Source organism: Malaclemys terrapin, chromosome 3 (assembly GCF_027887155.1).
Source record: "Malaclemys terrapin pileata isolate rMalTer1 chromosome 3, rMalTer1.hap1, whole genome shotgun sequence".
Taxonomy (NCBI): Eukaryota; Metazoa; Chordata; order Testudines; family Emydidae; genus Malaclemys; species Malaclemys terrapin.
The window spans coordinates 90,406,151-90,423,107 of NC_071507.1; the positions used below are offsets into that span (position 1 = coordinate 90,406,151).

Sequence of the window (16,957 nt, forward strand, 5' to 3'; positions counted from 1 at the left end):
GCTGAAACACAGAAAGATTGATTGGATGGTTTGCCCAACGTCACTCCAGAAGTTTGTAACCAAGCCAGAGATTGAAGCAGATCTTCTGAGTCCTAGTCCAAGCCTTAACCACAACTGGGCCCTTGATACTAGTCAGATATGTACATTAAATAAAAACAAAGCACAGTTAAAACAATGTTAAAGTCTCAGTCAAATGAAGCCAGACACGGGGTTATTTCTGTCACAGACATTAGCACTTGCTTTATTCATGCAGTAACTTTAGAGAGAAGAGAGGTCAAACAGATGATGAAACTGTGAGAAGAAGCAGATCAAAAACTCAATGGGAAGGGTCACAGCAAAGAGAGTTTAACGCTGATCATGAAAGACACAATGGCCCTGATCTTGCAAAGGGCTGAGTGCCTTCAGTTAGTCCTGCAAGCTCTCTGCTTTTCATTCCCACAGCTTCTCAGTGCCTACTATTATGTGCTGTCTGCAAAGAATTCACCAGTAAAAAACCCACAGATATGTAACTGAAGTTGGCATCGCTTCCATATATGATGCAAGGGAACATAGAACGACCACACTGAGTGAGACCAGTGGTCCATCTAGCCCTGTGTCCTGTCTTCTAACAGTTGCCAGGGCAATGAACAGAACAGAGGGAATGAACAGAACGGCAATTTTGAGTGATCCATCCCCTGTCATCCACTCCCAGCTTCTGCCAGTTGGAGGTGTAGGACACCTGGGGCATGGGGCTGTGTCACTGACCATCTTGGCCAATAGTCATTGATGGACCTACCCTCCATGAACATATACAGTTCTTTTTTGAACCCTGTTAATAGTTCTGACCTTCACAACATCCCTTGGCAACAAGTTCCACAGGCTGACTATGACTTGTGTGAAGAAGTACTTCCTTTTGGCTGTTTTAAACCTGCTGCCAATTAATTTAATTGGCTGACCCCTAGTTCTTCTGTTAGTGAAGGTGTGATGGGTTGGAGCCCCCCATCCGGTGTGTCTGATATACTGGAGTCCCACTGAGCCTGCTCGTTCCACCAGCCTGGGCTTCCTCACCCTGTCCTTGCTGTGCCAGGCCCTCAAGCCTTCTCTAGCACACACACAGATAAGGCCACACCCAGCTGCAGACAGAGACTGAAATCAGCTCTGTGTGGGAGGATTCAGCTCGGGGATTTACCCAGAACTCATATGCACACCTGCTTTGGAGTGTAAACCCAAAATAATATTGTCTTGCGCTGTATACAGAGATCTGTACAGCTCAAGGTCATAAAAATTGCCCCCTAACTCAATGTGGAGGGAGATATGCACAGCTTTTTGCCCCCCCTCCACCCCAATGAATTGCACAAACTGGGTTTTGAAATAAACAAAAAATAAGTTTATTAACTATAAAAGGTAAATTTTAAGCGATTACAAGAGATAGCAAACAGAACAAAGCAGATTACTGCGCAAATAAAACAAAACACGCAAACTAAGCTTAATACACTAAAGCAGTGTTTTCCAAACTTGGGACGCTGCTTGTTTAGGGAAAGCCCCTGGTGGGCCGGGCCAGTTTGTTTACCTGCCGCATCTGCGGGTCCAGCCGATCGTAGCTCCCACTGGCCACGGTTCGCTGCTCCAGGCCAATGGGAGTTCCTGGAAGCAGCGGCCAGCATGTCCCTCGGCCCACGCCACTTCCAGCAGCTCCCATTGGCCTGGAGCAGCGAACCGCGGCCAGTGGGAGCCGCGATCGGCCGGATCTGCGGACGCGGCAGGTAAACAAACTGGCCCGGCCCACCAGGGGCTTTCCCTACACAAGCGGCATCCCAAGTTTGGGAAACACTGCACTAAAGAAACCAATTACAAATAGCAATTTCTCACCCTAAATGTTGTTTTAGGCAGGTTGCAGAGTTTCTGTAGTTCAGAGTTCCAGTTATTTCTCTTCACGGGCTAGACCCCTGTCTCAGCCTAGACTCAGCCCTTGCCTTTCCCCAGCTTAGTTATTTTTTGCTTTTTCTGGTGTTTTCAGCAGTCTTCCTTCTTGGGCGGGAAGGCAATGGAGAAGAGCTCTGATTGACTCATTTCCCAGCCTTAAATAGGATTTACATAAGGCGGGAATCCTTCGTTTCCAGTGGAAAAATACCAGCAGTGTCCAAGGTGGTACTCCGTACCAGGTGACATTATCACATGACCTTGCAGTGTTAAAGCAACCATGAGACAAGGTTTATTTGAAATGTCCACAGGAAGGAACTCCAGGAAGATGAGAGATCAACATCTTCAAAGACCCATTGTCTTTCCTCCCCCTGGCTCATCCAGGCTGATTGCATACTGTCTGGTGGGCGTTTCTCAGGTGTAATCACAGTTGTAATTGTTACATAGTCAATATTCCTAACTTCAGATACAGAAATGATACATATATACAAATAGGATAATCATGTTCAGTAAAACATAACCTTTCCAATGATACATTACATGACCCATCTTGCATGAAACATCTTAGTTATACCATATTCATATCATAACAATATTTCTATGAAGAATATGGGGTGTAGCATCACAGAAGGGGGAAATAATACTCCCTATTCACTGTCTCCACACAATTCCTGATTGTATAGACTTCTATCACATCCCCCCTTAGTCATCTATTTTCTAAACTGAACAGTCCCAATCTTTTTAATCTCTCCGTGTATGGAAGCTATTCCAAACCTATAATCATTTCTGTTGCCCTTCTCTGTACCTTTTCAAATTTTAATATGTATTTTTGAGATGGGTGACAAGAACTGCATGCAGTATTCAAGGTGTGGGAGTACCAGGGCTTTATATAGAGACATTATGATATTTTTGTTTTATTATCTATCCCTTTCCTAATGGTTCCTGACATTGTTAACTTTTTTGACTGCTGCTGCACACTGAGCAAATGTTTTCAGGGAACTATTCACAATGGCTCCAAGATCTCTTTCTTGAGTGGCAGCAGCTAATTTAGACCGCATCATTCTGTATATATAGCTGGGATTATGTTTTCCAATGTGCATCACTTCACCCTTATCAACATTGAATTTCATCTGGCATTTGCTTGCCCAGTGACCCAGTTTTGTGAGATCCCTTTGTAATTCTTCACAGTCAGCTTTGGACTTATCTTCACTACTTTCGTATCTTCTGCAAATTTTGACCCCTCACTGTTCACCTCCTTTTCCAGATAATTTATGAGTATGTTGAACAGCACAGGTCCCAGTACAGATTCTTGGAGGACCCCGCTATTTACCTCTCTCCCAGTGAAAACTGACCATATATTCTTACACTTTATTTCCTATCTTTTAACCAGTTACTGATCCATGAGAGGACTTTCCCTCTTATCCCATTACTGCTTATATTGCTTAAGAGACTTTGGTGAGGTACCTTGTCAAAGGCTTTCTGAAAGTCCAAGTACACTATATCCACTGGATCACCTTTGTCCACATGCTTTGTGACACCCTCAAAGAATCCCAATAGATTGGTGAGGCATGATTTTCCTTTACAAAAGCCATGTTCACTCTTCCCCAACATATTATTTTAGCTATGTTTCTGATAATTCTGCTCTTTGCTATGGTTTCAACCAATTTGCCTGGAATTAAAGTTAGGCTTACCAGCCTGTAATTGCCAGGATTTCCTCTGGAACCGTTTTTAAAAAATAGGTGTTAGCTATCCTCCAGTCATCTGGTACAGAGGCTGATTTAATAGATAGTTTACATACCACATTTAGTAGTCCTGCAATTTCATATTTGAGTACCTTCAGAACTCTTGGGTAAATACCATCTGGTCCTGGTGACTTATTACTGTTTAATTTATCAATTTGTTTCAAAATCTTCTTGATCAACATCTCACTCTGGGACAGTTCCTCAGAGTTGTCACCTAAAAAGAATGGGTTTGGTGTGGGGATCTCCCCCACATCCTCTACAGTGAAGACCAATGCAAAGAATTTATTTAGCTTCTCCGCAATGGCCTTGTCTTCCCTGAGTGCTCCTTTAGCAGCTTGGTTGTCCAGTGACCCCCACTGACTGTTTGGCAGGTTTCCTGCTTCTGATGTACTTTAAAAAAATTGCTGTTTTTGTGCCTTTAACTAGTTGCTCTTCCAAGTGTTTCTTGGCATGCCTAATTATACTTTTACACTTGACTTGCCAGAGTTTATGCTTCTTTCTATTTTCCTCATTAGGAATTGACTTCCAATTCTTACATAATTTTTACCTCTAACTGCCTCTTTTTCTCTGCTGTTTAGCCATGGTTGCTCTTTTTTGTTGTTGTTGTTTTGAATTGAGGTATATATTTAGTTTGAACCTCTATTATGGTGTTTTTAAACAGTCTTCATGCAGTTTGCAGGCATTTCAACCTTGTGACTGTTCCTTTTAATTTCCATTGAACTAGCTTCCTCATTTTTGTGTTGTCCTCCATTCTAAAGTGAAATGTTGCTGTGATAGGTTTCTTTGGCATTTTTCCTCCACAAAGATGTTAATTACGTTATGGTCGCTATTACTAAGCAGTTCTGCTATATTCACCTCTTGGACCAGATCCTGTGTGTCACTTAGAACTAAATCAAGAATTTCCCTTGTGGGTTCCAGGACTAGCTGTTCCAAGAAGCAGTCATTAATGGTTTCTAGAAATGTTATCTTTGCATCCTGTTCTGAGGGGACATGTACCTTGTCAATATGGGGATAGTAGAAATCCCTCATTAGTATTGTGTTTTCTGCCTTTGAAGCCTCTCTAATCTCTCTGAGAATTTCACAATCACTGTCACCATCCTGATTAGGTGGTCGGTAGGATATTGCTACTACTATACTCTTATTGTTCAAATATGGAATTTCTATACATAGAGATTCTGTATTCCATTGAGTCATTTGGGATGTTTACTTTATTTGACTCTATGCTTTCTTTCCCACATAGTGCCACTTCCCCACCAGCACAACCTACTCTGTCATTCCTATATATTTTGTACCCTGGTATTACTGTGGCCCATTGATTATCATCATTCCACCAAGCTTCTGCAATGCCTATTATATCAATAGCCTCATTATGCCAGCACTCTAGTTTGCCCACATTAGTTTTAGACTTCTAGCACTTGTATGCAAGTGCTTGCATACAATTTCATCAATATTCATTTGCTTGCCTTTACATGTAATATTTAAATGGGACTCACTTACATTTGACTGTTCTTCACTAGGTCCTCCTACCTGTACTTTACCAACTTCTTTCTTACTCTCCTTACTAAGATATAGAGTTCCTTCTTTAATGAATTAATCCCTACGGGATATCTCCACATGAACCATGTGTTCCTCTGCACTTGTCTGCTTTCCCACAGCCCTTAGTTTAAAAAATCTTCTTCGACCTTTTTAATTTTACATGCCAGCAGTATGGTTCTGTTTTGGCTTAGGTGGAGCCCATCCTTCCTGTATAAGCTCCCCCTTTCCCCAAAAGTTCCCCAGTTCCTAATAAATCTAAAACCCTCCTCACTACATCACTGTCACATCCATGCATTGAGACCCTGCAGTTCTGCCTGTCTAAGTGGCCCTGTGCGTGGAACTGGAAGCATTTCAGAGAATGCAACCATGTAGCTCCTGGACTTTAATCTCTTACCTAAAAGCCTAAACTTGGCCTCCAGGACCTCTCTCCTACCTTTCCCTATGTCACTGGTACCTTCATATACCACTACCACCAGCTCCTCCCAAGCACTGCACATAAATCTATCTGGATGTCACACCAGCAGGCAGTTCACCATGTGGTTCTCCCAGTCATCACAAACCCAGCTATCTACATTTCTAAAAATCAAATCCCCCATTACTATACCCTTTCTCTTCCTATTAACTGGGGTTCTCTCCCCCCGAAGGGTATCCTCTATGTGAAAGGATACCATGAGATCATACGGAAGGAGGGTCCCAGTTATGGGATTCTTTCCCTCTGCTCTTTTTTGCTATGTAAGCGTACAATGCAATTGCTCAGGTAGGGCCTGTTTGTGGAGCAAGATACTACACCTCTACCCCTGGCCTCGGGAGCCAAAAAATCTTACCACGTTATAGGTGAAACCGCATTATATCGAACTTGCTTTGATCTGCCAGAGTGCATGGCCCCGCCCCCCAGAGCACTGCTTTATCGCATTATATCCAAATTTATGTTATATCGGGTCACGTTATATCAGAGTAGAGGTGTATTTAGTATGAGTGTCAGAACCTGGCTGGTTTATACTGGTCAGCTGGGGGTCATTTCAGAAAAAAAGAGTCAGGGCAGGGATCCTCTCCACATATCACTGACCCGCTGAAAGGGGGAAATGGGATGGTATTTTGTCTTAGTGTAACTAACACTATCTTGAGAGCCTGGGAAGGGTGATTTTAGTGTCAGGAGTGGTACCACATCGACAGCCATGGCAAACGAGGTTTTCTATTTCCACACACAACAGATACTGCAATGGTATCTGAGACTATAAGTCCCTCCCCGCTGCCTCACTGATGTGCCTGAACCTTTTACAGGGGCAAGGGGTAGGAACCACATCTAGATATTTAAGGTATTATTTTAATTTATATGCCAGTTCAGGCCTTGATCAACACAACAAAGAAGTAGGGAGTCAATTAATATCCATGAAAGGGGCCATATGGCAATGACAAAACAGGCTCTCTGTGCCCCAAGTAGAGAACTCTCTGTAACAAAGGAAAGGGTTATCTCCCTTTCCCTTCCAACTCCAAGATATCTCATGCATACCAATATAATATGGTTCACGATCACTGTATTTCTGTGGGGTTTCATGCTTTAAACCCGGGCATTAGGTAAATTGTTAACATTTGGGATAAGGCATATGCTTCTCTTATTTATTTGTACCTTTCCTATACCTGAAGAAGAGCTCTGTGTAAGCGCTAAAGTTTGTCTCGTTCACCAACAGAAATTGGTGCAATAAAAAAATATTATCTCACCCATCTTGTCTCTCTATCTCAATCTTATTTATATGTACACTATAAACAACTACTCTGCTTTGGTTTACTGGGTGTCAATTAATAGAATTATTTATGTTTAAAATCTATGGCCCTGAGCCTGCAAAAACTTACAACCTAGTGTAGTGCCTACTACCATGAGGAATCTCACTGAAGTCAACAGGACTCCTCTCAGGAACATTACACTCAATTAGTATTTGCAAAGTTGGCCTCTTATCCTTGCAACAGCTGACAGATATGTTAAGAACCACTGACCCCTCCAAGAAACCTTTGAAAAACAGTCTATTTAATTCCAGAAGAACACAAGACCCAAAAAGGGCTGTTGGACTATAGGAACAAGGTTTATTGTGGGATGACCAAAAGACGTGAAGACTGAGTAATGGTAAAACAGCTGTATGGAATGACAAAATATGAACAAGCTCCACAATCCTCAAAGGGGAATAAACCTTGTTTTATGAAGAGCTGGGCTTTGATGATCAAGTTTCAAGCTGAAAGGGAGTGATTTAAAATACAGACTTCTCCAAACCACATTCTAATATATACTTGTTTTATATGGAAGTTCCTCTGGGCTCTTTTTCCCCACTGGTCAGTGTCGGGAGAAGGTTAGACTAATTTCCTTCCAACATGGTTAAAGTTTAATTCTTGGCTCAGTAATAATTAAATGACATTTTTTTTAAAGAAAAGCTATCTGTTTATATAATAATCCTTATGTGCCATATATTTTTGTTTTGGGATTTTTCCCCAGCAATTCACTATTACTTCGGGATATTGATCTAACTCCTCAAAGATATTTAGGATCTGGGCCATTTTCATTAAAATATAGGCCAAGATTTTCAAATTTAGGCATCTCAATCCATGCTGAACCACATAAATAGCAGTGGCCTAATTTCCAAGGTTGGCGAGAACATGTAGCTCACCTTGATTCATTTGGCTACTGAAAATCAGGCCACTTTTACTTGGGTGCATAAATATGAATTTTGGGGCCTAATTTAGGCCCCTACATTTGAAAATATTGGCCACAATTTTTATTTGTGAAGAGTTTATCTGCTTCTGCTACTTAATCTTCACTTGATGTCAGAATCCTCTATACCTGTCATCATCATTATTCCAACAGCAATCAAGTTATGATGTCCCAAACAGAGTTTCATGGCTTCAAGTGTATGATGAACAATGCTCTCCTAAAAATCAGAGATTGTGACTTCCTCAAGATTTTCTAGCAATAAAGATCCCAGTTCAGCAAGGTACTTGATCATATGGCTAACTTTAAGAAACTGAGTAGTCTTATTGACGTCAATGCTTAACTATGCTTATTGACTCACATGCTTAAGTAACTTGCTGAATTGGGGTCAAAGAAATGAGAAGTGAAATACAAAATATAACATATTGTAGGAGGAATTAGTCTGATCTACAGGGTATCCAATCCTGTGATTCTATAGCAAATCTCTATATTCATGTTTTTCTTAAAGCCCCGGTTCCTGGAGTCAAGCGATTGCAGGAAAATCCCAGATTTCAATTATTTTTAAAAAGTAAATCTATAGACTACCTGGTTGCAGAGAACAGCTTAAAAACATGAACACTAAGCCTCAAAAATCAGAAGGTAAATCAAAAGAATCCAACATTTGTTATTTTAAAAATCTTATTATTTCTAAGCCAATTATATAATTTTGGGGACCTGAGTCATGATTTTTGCACACTTGGTGTTGTCACCACTGGATAGAGAAATGGGTTTTGAGCCAATGTCATTGAATATTTAACTACTGTACAGCAAATACATGTTTATTATTACAGTTTTCAAAAACAATTTAGTATAAAAGAATTAAACTGGATTCTTCATAAAGTAGAGGCTTAACATCTACATCTCACTTCCTTGGAGGACCAGTCCATCATCTCTTAACCTGTGCAAGTGAAGTCAAAATGCTCTTCAGTGACCACAGAAGTGTCTAGGATATAGCCAAAATTTGGATTATGAACATAGGGGCAAGCAACAAACTTGGGGCTCTAATAAACAGAGAAAAATAAATGAACCCATCTTCAAAATTGTGTTGGTATATTCAGTGTTTTAACTCCTCGCACCTCCATAGTTAATACTTCTCTCCAAAAATTACTGCTTATTTAGGACACAGAAACAAAAAATCTCCCTTGTGAATAAAGAAAGCAATCATAGTCCAAAATTAATAAAACTTATCTCAAATTACACTGGGAAGCCCTAAATCGCCCATCTAGCAGCTACTCATCATTGCTACCACTTTCCACTGTTGTAAAAACTGTAGGTTCCTTCATGGGGAGGGAAAGCACAGTAGCTACCATAGCTAACTGTACAATGCGAAGGTTGACAAGATGTGTCATGCTGCTGTAGTGCTGTTAGTGCCCTCTGAAGGCTACCAGAGGAAAAGAACAGCATTTCATTCCCTCATGCAGTGCCGGACTGAGCTTCCTGATATGAAGTCAGATCAAATATCTAAGCTGTTCATAGGGGAGAAATTAATAACTAACACACCTAATGTGCTATTGAGCTTTAGGAAGTAGATTTAAGTGTCAGATGTGCAGTTATGAGAAGTCACATATGAAACAAATATTAAATGATGTCATGGTCTGTGCACTGGCCATGACCTGTCTAATTAGAAACAGAGTCCATTGGCAGACACAGGTGCAAAAGGGGAACAAAGTAATGACAGATTCAGGGCAATGGGGACAAGCTGAAGTGCAGGAAGTAAGTGGATCCTGACGTTTAAGAAAAAGAAAAGCATGATGGTTTCACCTGCAGCGTTCAGAGAATCACAGCGCTTTCATTCTGTACAATGTTTGTGAAAGAGGATCACAACCAAATGAAAATAATTCTGATTTACCAAACAGAGGCCCAACCTAGCAGTCCTTATTCAGGCAAATATTCCTGTCTGAGTAGAGACTGCAGATGCCTGATTTTTACTTACCCTCAAATTAGAGCATGATTACACTATTGGGCCAGACTCCTGGGCCCTGTTCTGGAGGGGCCAAAGAACTGCTGGCCTGCTGAGGATTTCCCCTGAATGGGGAGAATCTCTGCGTGGCTGAGGGAGAGGTCCCTGTGGGGCTGAGGAACTGGAGCATAGCACAAGCATTGCTTCACTCCAGTGATCTCAGGCTCAGAACAGTCCATTGGTGCCATAAGCAGCTGCACACAACTTAGAGCAATTCTGAAACTGCTGTAAAGTAGGCTAAACCCACCCCAGCTCTCCCTGGACCTAGGAGCTGCAAACATGGCACAAAGCCACCTTTGGCACCCCAGTCTCCCAGTCCTGCCCCGAGCACAGCTCAGCCAGACCACACTGACTTCAGCTGAGCTTTTACCTCTTTACACTGATGAAAGTGAGAGAAAAATCAGGCCCTATGTTCAAGAATGGGTTGTGCGGAAACTCAACTCTCCTTAAAGTCACTGCAAAGTATGATGGACAAGTTAGCATCCAATAACTACAGTAATAAAAACTACCAGGAATCGACATTAAGTGCAATAGGAGGGAATGAGTTCTAACGTAGGGTATTAATTTTGATCATGAATGTCCTTTCAGCTGGAGCACTTAATTGCCTTGGCTGTCTCTGCCACTAGCTGAATGCAGCTCCATCGCTGTTATCTTCAGAACCTAACGATGGGTTCTGCTCTTGGAGACAGTAAATGTTTTCCAAGGAACAGATTAAACAAATCATCAGTCCCATGACAGCTTCTATGGGACATGGGGATAAAACATTTTTCAGCTCATTTGATTTATTTCCCCAAATATCTTTGTGCTAGTTTGGCCCTCTCTGATCTGGCCATCGTTTCAACTGTAAATTCTGTGTTAATGTGGTGGAGATAAGCCATGGTTTGAGGCTCCAAAGAACGATCCAGCTAAAACATTCCACATATCTGGAGTGATTTATAGTGCGTAAGGCGACTGGGAAGCGGGGTGGGTAGCACTGGGAAATGTGACAGAGCTCACTCTGCCACAGCAAACAAACGTGATTCCAGAGGAACATAGAGAGGACAGTGGAAGGGAGAAAATAACAGAGAGCTACAGGTGTTTTAGTCATAAAGACATGGTGCTTCTGCCGTCGAAACAAATGTCCTTTCACAGAATCAAAAAAAAAAAAAAAAAAAAACAGATCAAAGTTGCTTCTGAGCAATAGGAGACTGAAATACATTAGAAAGGTTCATATCCTTGCCACATTTATAATGTGGGACACATGATTTAAGGCCTAAATGTTAACCTGTGACAGACACTCTTTGCTCACTTCCAAGGTGCATTTTTTTAAAAGCCACAACCAAGTACTTGATGTTGCAATTAATATAGAGATCCCCGAAAAAATAAATCCCCAAGTAAGTAGGGCTTTCTGACTTTGTCATTTTAATTATATCCAGGGCACAATCAACACACTAAATATTGTTGTCAAATATGTGCCCCCGGGCGAGACTGCCTGCAAATTGCCTCCACTTAGCTGGAAATAACTAGTACGAACACATACTGCTGCCACGACTTCCCCTCCTGCAAACCGAAGCCATCCCTAAAACACACACAGGCTTCGGAGGGTGAGAACGTCGGGAGGGGAGGCGATCAACAGTTTACACACCCCGGCAAATTTTGATCACAAAAAGTATTTTCGATCACTGGCATGGCGAAGAGGAGGCGGATGAAGAGCTGACCTCCCAAGTACCTGCGTGGGAAGTACATTTTCCCGGTTTCCAAGGCACAACTGAGCTGTAGGGTTGCCCCCCACCCCCATGATTTAAAGTGGGCTTTGTTATTTTCCTTTTGGAGTGAGGGGTTTTGCCGCGTGGGTCTCCACCTCACACCCCTCCGACCTGCTCCATCCAGACCGTCCCCACTGATCGGGACAGCGCCTGATCTCCCTCACCCTGGGGTAGTGGCTGAGGGCCCGGCTGTGTTCATTTCACAGGTGCCATCCACTTCTATAACACACCTGTGCTCCATGCAGCCCAGCACCTCCTCTTCGCCCTGCCTGCCCCGAAGGCTGCCCGCAGGGGTGGGGGGAGAAGCGCAAGGCAATGGCACACTCCCTGCCCCCAGATCAACCGCACCGCGCCTGGAGCCGGGGAGGGAGACGGTACCTGGGGCCGCTGGGGAGCCGGAGTGCAGCAGCGCAGCAGCGAGGAGCAAAAGCGCTGCCCAGGGCAGCCGCAGCGGAGCCCGGGCTGCAGCAGCCATGGAGCCGGTGTGCTCAGGAGTCAGTCCCGGCGGCGCCCCTCACTCCCGGCGGGGCACGTGCGACAGGGTCTCGTGGCGCGGAAGAGGCGCTGGAACAATCCCGCGCGAAGCCTGCCGGCTGCACCGCAGCTCCCCGCCCAGCCCAATGGCACTGCTTAGCCCCGCTGCCGCTGCCTTCGAGCCTCGCCACTTCCCTTCATGTCGAACAGAGCCGCGGCAGCCGCTTCGCTTCCCAGCGCCTTCCCTCTGTCTCCTCCTCCTGGCGCCCAGGGAGATTGCAACAGGAGGCCGGGGGAGGGAAGGAGCCGGCAACCTGCTTTGATTTTTTTCCCCACCACTCATTGATTTATTGGCAAAGGGGGAAGGCAGAGAAATCTACTCTCCGCCCAAAACATTGTCTGTCCTCTGCGTTGTGGCTTCAATGTTCAGTCACTTCCACTCCAAGGAATTTATTTCCCCTCCTCACTGCTATTTTTCCTGGGCATTGCATTGTCATTAGTTAAATCTATTCGGAGTCCAGACACACACGCTCCATCTCCCTTCTCATCGCTGAGACTTGAGGGCCTCCAGTCTCTCCCTAGCGCCCTCCGGAACTCCCCACACCAGTCCTTGCTGAAGGTCTCCAGGTCTTCTGAACCCTCCAGAGAATTCCTGCCTCCCCCTCCGATCTGTGACTATGGGCGATGTGACTGGTTGCCACTTGCCACAAGCAACAACCAAAAGGCAGTTTAAGAAGCAGACTACTCTACCGAATTTAGGGCAGTCAAGAAAAATCCTAAAATTAATATTCCTTAATTGTTTTTACAGATCACCTTTCAGATGAAGTAACTACAATTGTACAAAGCAACAGAGGGTCCTGTGGCACCTTTAAGACTAACAGAAGTATTGGGAGCATAAGCTTTCGTGGGTAAGAACCTCACTTCTTGCATCTGAAGAAGTGAGGTTCTTACCCACGAAAGCTTATGCTCCCAATACTTCTGTTAGTCTTAAAGGTGCCACAGGACCCTCTGTTGCTTTTTACAGATTCAGACTAACATGGCTACCCCTCTGATACAATTGTACAGTTATCTTGATGAGGGCAGAACCAGTTTAATGGCTTTATAATCCTCTCCGTGACTTCAATTCTGTGAAGACTTACTTACCTATGCTAAATTTTACACTCTAGGAGTAGTCCCAACGATAGTCCCTAAGGTCCCTACAGTTAGGCAGTGCTTATGTCTTTGCAGGGTCAGGATCTGTATTATTTTCTATCTTTTTAGGGCACCTGTGAGTCAGATTCCTGTTTGCTTTAACTCCTGCTGCACAGTGAACAGGAATCTTGGGAGTTTTCCATAATGACTCCTATCTCTTTTTCATCAAGGGATACTGCAGATTCAAAGCTCAGTATGTACACAGTAAGAGTTTTATAGCGTTGCCAATGTGTATTATGTTATCTATATTGTGTTATACTGTGATGCTCCATCCCCACATCGACGTGAGGGTTCTGAGTCTTCCACTCTTTTCATCAGCCAAAATAGCTATCATCCTCAGCCATCGTCACCAACCCAATGTCCACTTGCTCTTCCAAATCATTATGGGCTAAACTGTCTCTCTGTCTTACACAGCTGTTGAGGGAAACAGAGGGAGCAAAGCCTTCTCCAGTCTCCTGGCGCTTGGACTTGGGCCTGGTATTCAGTGTACCCCCAGTGTTTCAGCATGCTCCTCCATCCCCAAGGAAGTAGGTGGGGAATGAGTGAGAGCCCAAGATCTGCCCCTAGGGTGCTGGTCAGGGGTGCGGAGGGAAGCATCCCTATACAATGTGTTGTAACTTACTTCCCCTCAGGAACGAAGGGGAGTATGGGAGGAGCAGTGTCATCATTTCCTTCCCAAGACTCCTGCTGCAATGGCACAGCTACACTACACCCTGCCCCTTCCTCAGGTCTGAGCCTTCTGGCTCAATCTGGCCCTACCAGTCTAACTTTATTAGCTGTATTGTTTGTCTAGATTTACTTAGGTGTTGCGCTTCTCTGGCTTTGGTTATTGGACCCGCAGTGGGTCCCAAATGAAGATGAGACTCACTGGGCTGTAGTTAGTATCAGAGGAGTAGCCTTGTTAGTCTGTATCCACAAAAATAACGAGGAGTCTGGTGGCACCTACTAATTTTCCTTTTGTGGGGAATAAACTGGGTGTTAGCTATATAGCAGTCCTCAGTAATAGTCCCGGGTTAGGAGGGCACGTTGCAAGTATTTAACTGTTTCTCTGGTATTGGAGAACTTGAACCTGCACACCCCAGTGCACATCAGTAATCCTTACACATGTGAGAAGTCCTAGCGGGTTTAATTAGGCTACCTGTCTGAGTAAGGGTTTGCAGAACTGGGCCTCACTTCATTTCCATCACAGTCTGGCAGGAATAACCTTTGGTCCTCACAATTTACTTCATCTGAGTTTCTTAAGTTTCTCCATAAATTCTTCCTTAGAGACTTCAGAGAATGACTTTAGAAAAGCAGGATTGCTCATTAAAAGTTCCCGTCTATGTTTTCTATTTATGCAAAATAATTCATCTTTATGGTGACCTCACGCTCTTAGGAACCAGGCCTACTTCCATTGAAGTCAAGAGCAAAGATCTCATTGAAGAGCCCTGAAACTGTAAACTCTTATCTGCTACTTGTTCTTTACATTGCTGAGCATACTCTCAGCACTCCGACAAAACACAGAGTAATCATTTCCTATCTCTTTAATTGTCCCTAGACAAAAAAGCCCCAGGGCAGCAAGTCTCAGAGCCAGTGGTGCAAGTAGAAATCATTTCTTGCTGGTACTGCACTCATGGGAGGGACACAGGGGGGACACATGACCTCCCCTGCCATGACCCTCCATGTGATTCCTCCCTGCCCCGCCCCCAGCTCAGGGCCCCCATGCTCTCCCAGTCCCCTCTGATACCCCCCTTGCCTGTCTAAAATTTTACAACTGCATCTGTTAACAACTGCATCTGCATCTGTTTAACAGATGATGCTTTGAGCCCCTGGTGCCACCTGTACTTCCTGATGTCATTGAGGATCCAACAGCACCCCAAATTGAAAACTTATTAAATGAAAGAAGGATAGGAAGGACAATCACCCCACTTTCCCTTAACACACTATCAGTGCCTCCCTTGTGTTTGTGCCTTTGTTTAAGTTTGTTAGTATATATATTGTGCTGTTAAGAATAAATAGGATTCAGTGAACATTTCCTAGTCAGGCTAGTTATTCTCCTTCTCTGGTAACCACTGCCAGCTACTGAGGCACTGCTCCCCTGCTCCAGCCCTCCCACCCCCTGCAACAGAATGCTTACAACTGCCCTCTTCCCAGCTAGATTTTCTGCTGTTGGGAGCCTTCTGCCAGGATCTGCATCAGTGAATAGGATCTCTAGTATGTACCCATAAATTATTGGGATGATGACTAGTAATTTGATTATTCTTCTACTATTTAAGGTACTTCATGTGTTGGTGATTTACTTCTGTATATAATTAGCATAACATTTATTTTACACTAGAGTGTTTTGCAGACCCACAGATTGTGAAATGGCGTGGAACTTACATTCTGGATGTTCGGCCAACACAGAAAAACTGCGAGAAGCCACAATTCTGAATCAGAATTTGAAATCTCGGAGTCATGCAGTCAACATGTTTCTTCACTGACTATATGCATCTCAGCATTTTAAAGCAATATTGTTATGGCTCCAGGTTGAGCTGTCCCATTGCCCTCTCTCTCTCCCAGTCTCTCCATATGCAACATCTTTCAAATGACAGGCTTACAGGCATTCTCAGCATTCTCCCAAGCATCTGCTTTACTCCTACCTTGGGCAGTCGGACAGGTGTCATACATTTGGTAGTACTCATTAACTGCCTCAGTTTCCCCACTCTTGGATGGAAAGTGATACACAGCATGCCTCCGTTGTGCCTCAGTTTCAGCCACAGTATCGCTCAGCTCTGCCTGAATTTCCTTGATAAGAGCAGGCAGTGAATTGGCTTCCTTGGGCACTGAATCTGTCCTCAGGGAGATTACACTTGAGCCAGTGTGATTACATCTCCCCTGTGGGAATGGGTGGAGACCCTCCCTCCTGCCGTTCATGTGCTTATTCACAGATGCTGCTGGGGAAGCCACTTCCTTCCCATCAAATGCCCTAGCCGCATTTGTCTCCTTTCCCCACTGTGGCAGTAGGGAAAGGAACAGAGTGTAGCCCTGTCCCCCCAACCGTGTCCTCTGGTGGGGCTATGCAGCTGTGGTGGGGCTAATCTGCCAGCATGTGGCTGTCTGGAAGCCCCACATCTTTCTGGTATTCTGTACCGGCTAGAAATTTCTTGCGGGTACGGTGTACCGGAAGGTACTGCCATACTTGTACTCCTGCTCAGAGTCTAGGTCAACTAACTCAGGCTTGCAGGTCTCACACTATGGGGCTAAAAATAGCAGTGTGAACATTCCCACTGGGGCTGGAGCCTGGGCTTTCAGATCCCAGCTCACCGAGTTTCAGAGCCCAGGCTCCAGTCCAAGTGGGAACATCCACACTGCTATTTTTATCCCTGTAACAGAAGACCTATGAGCCCAATTCAGATGGCTCCTTCTCCCAGCTCATACCTAATTGACTGGGTGAGAGGGGAGCCTTGCCCCACCCTCTCTGCAAGGCTCCAGGCCCTGAAAGATACTGTAACAGGATCTCTTCTAAATATTACTTTTTCCTGGGACCTCTTTCCTCTCTCCCCATATTCTTTCAGGCTTTATGTATCAGACCACCCCAAACTCTTAAAGACCCATGCCAGGTGACAAGGAGGACTGACCAAGTACTGTTCTTAAGCTGTAGACTGCCCTATCAGAGATCCAACCCAAACCAATTTACAGATCTCAATATTTGGTC

General features: G+C 44.1%; 1 protein-coding gene across 1 annotated transcript in view; it reads right to left on the reverse strand.

The window, feature by feature from the left end:
• Positions 1 to 12,321, reverse strand: part of FNDC1 (fibronectin type III domain containing 1) — a 131,361-nt gene extending 119,040 nt beyond the window's left edge. The window contains exon 1 of the mRNA XM_054023134.1: positions 11,995 to 12,321. Within this exon, the coding sequence (XP_053879109.1) occupies positions 11,995 to 12,091 (97 nt within the window). The 5' untranslated portion in view covers positions 12,092 to 12,321. The remainder of the gene's footprint in view (positions 1 to 11,994) is intronic.
• Between the last annotated feature and the right edge of the window lie 4,636 nt (positions 12,322 to 16,957).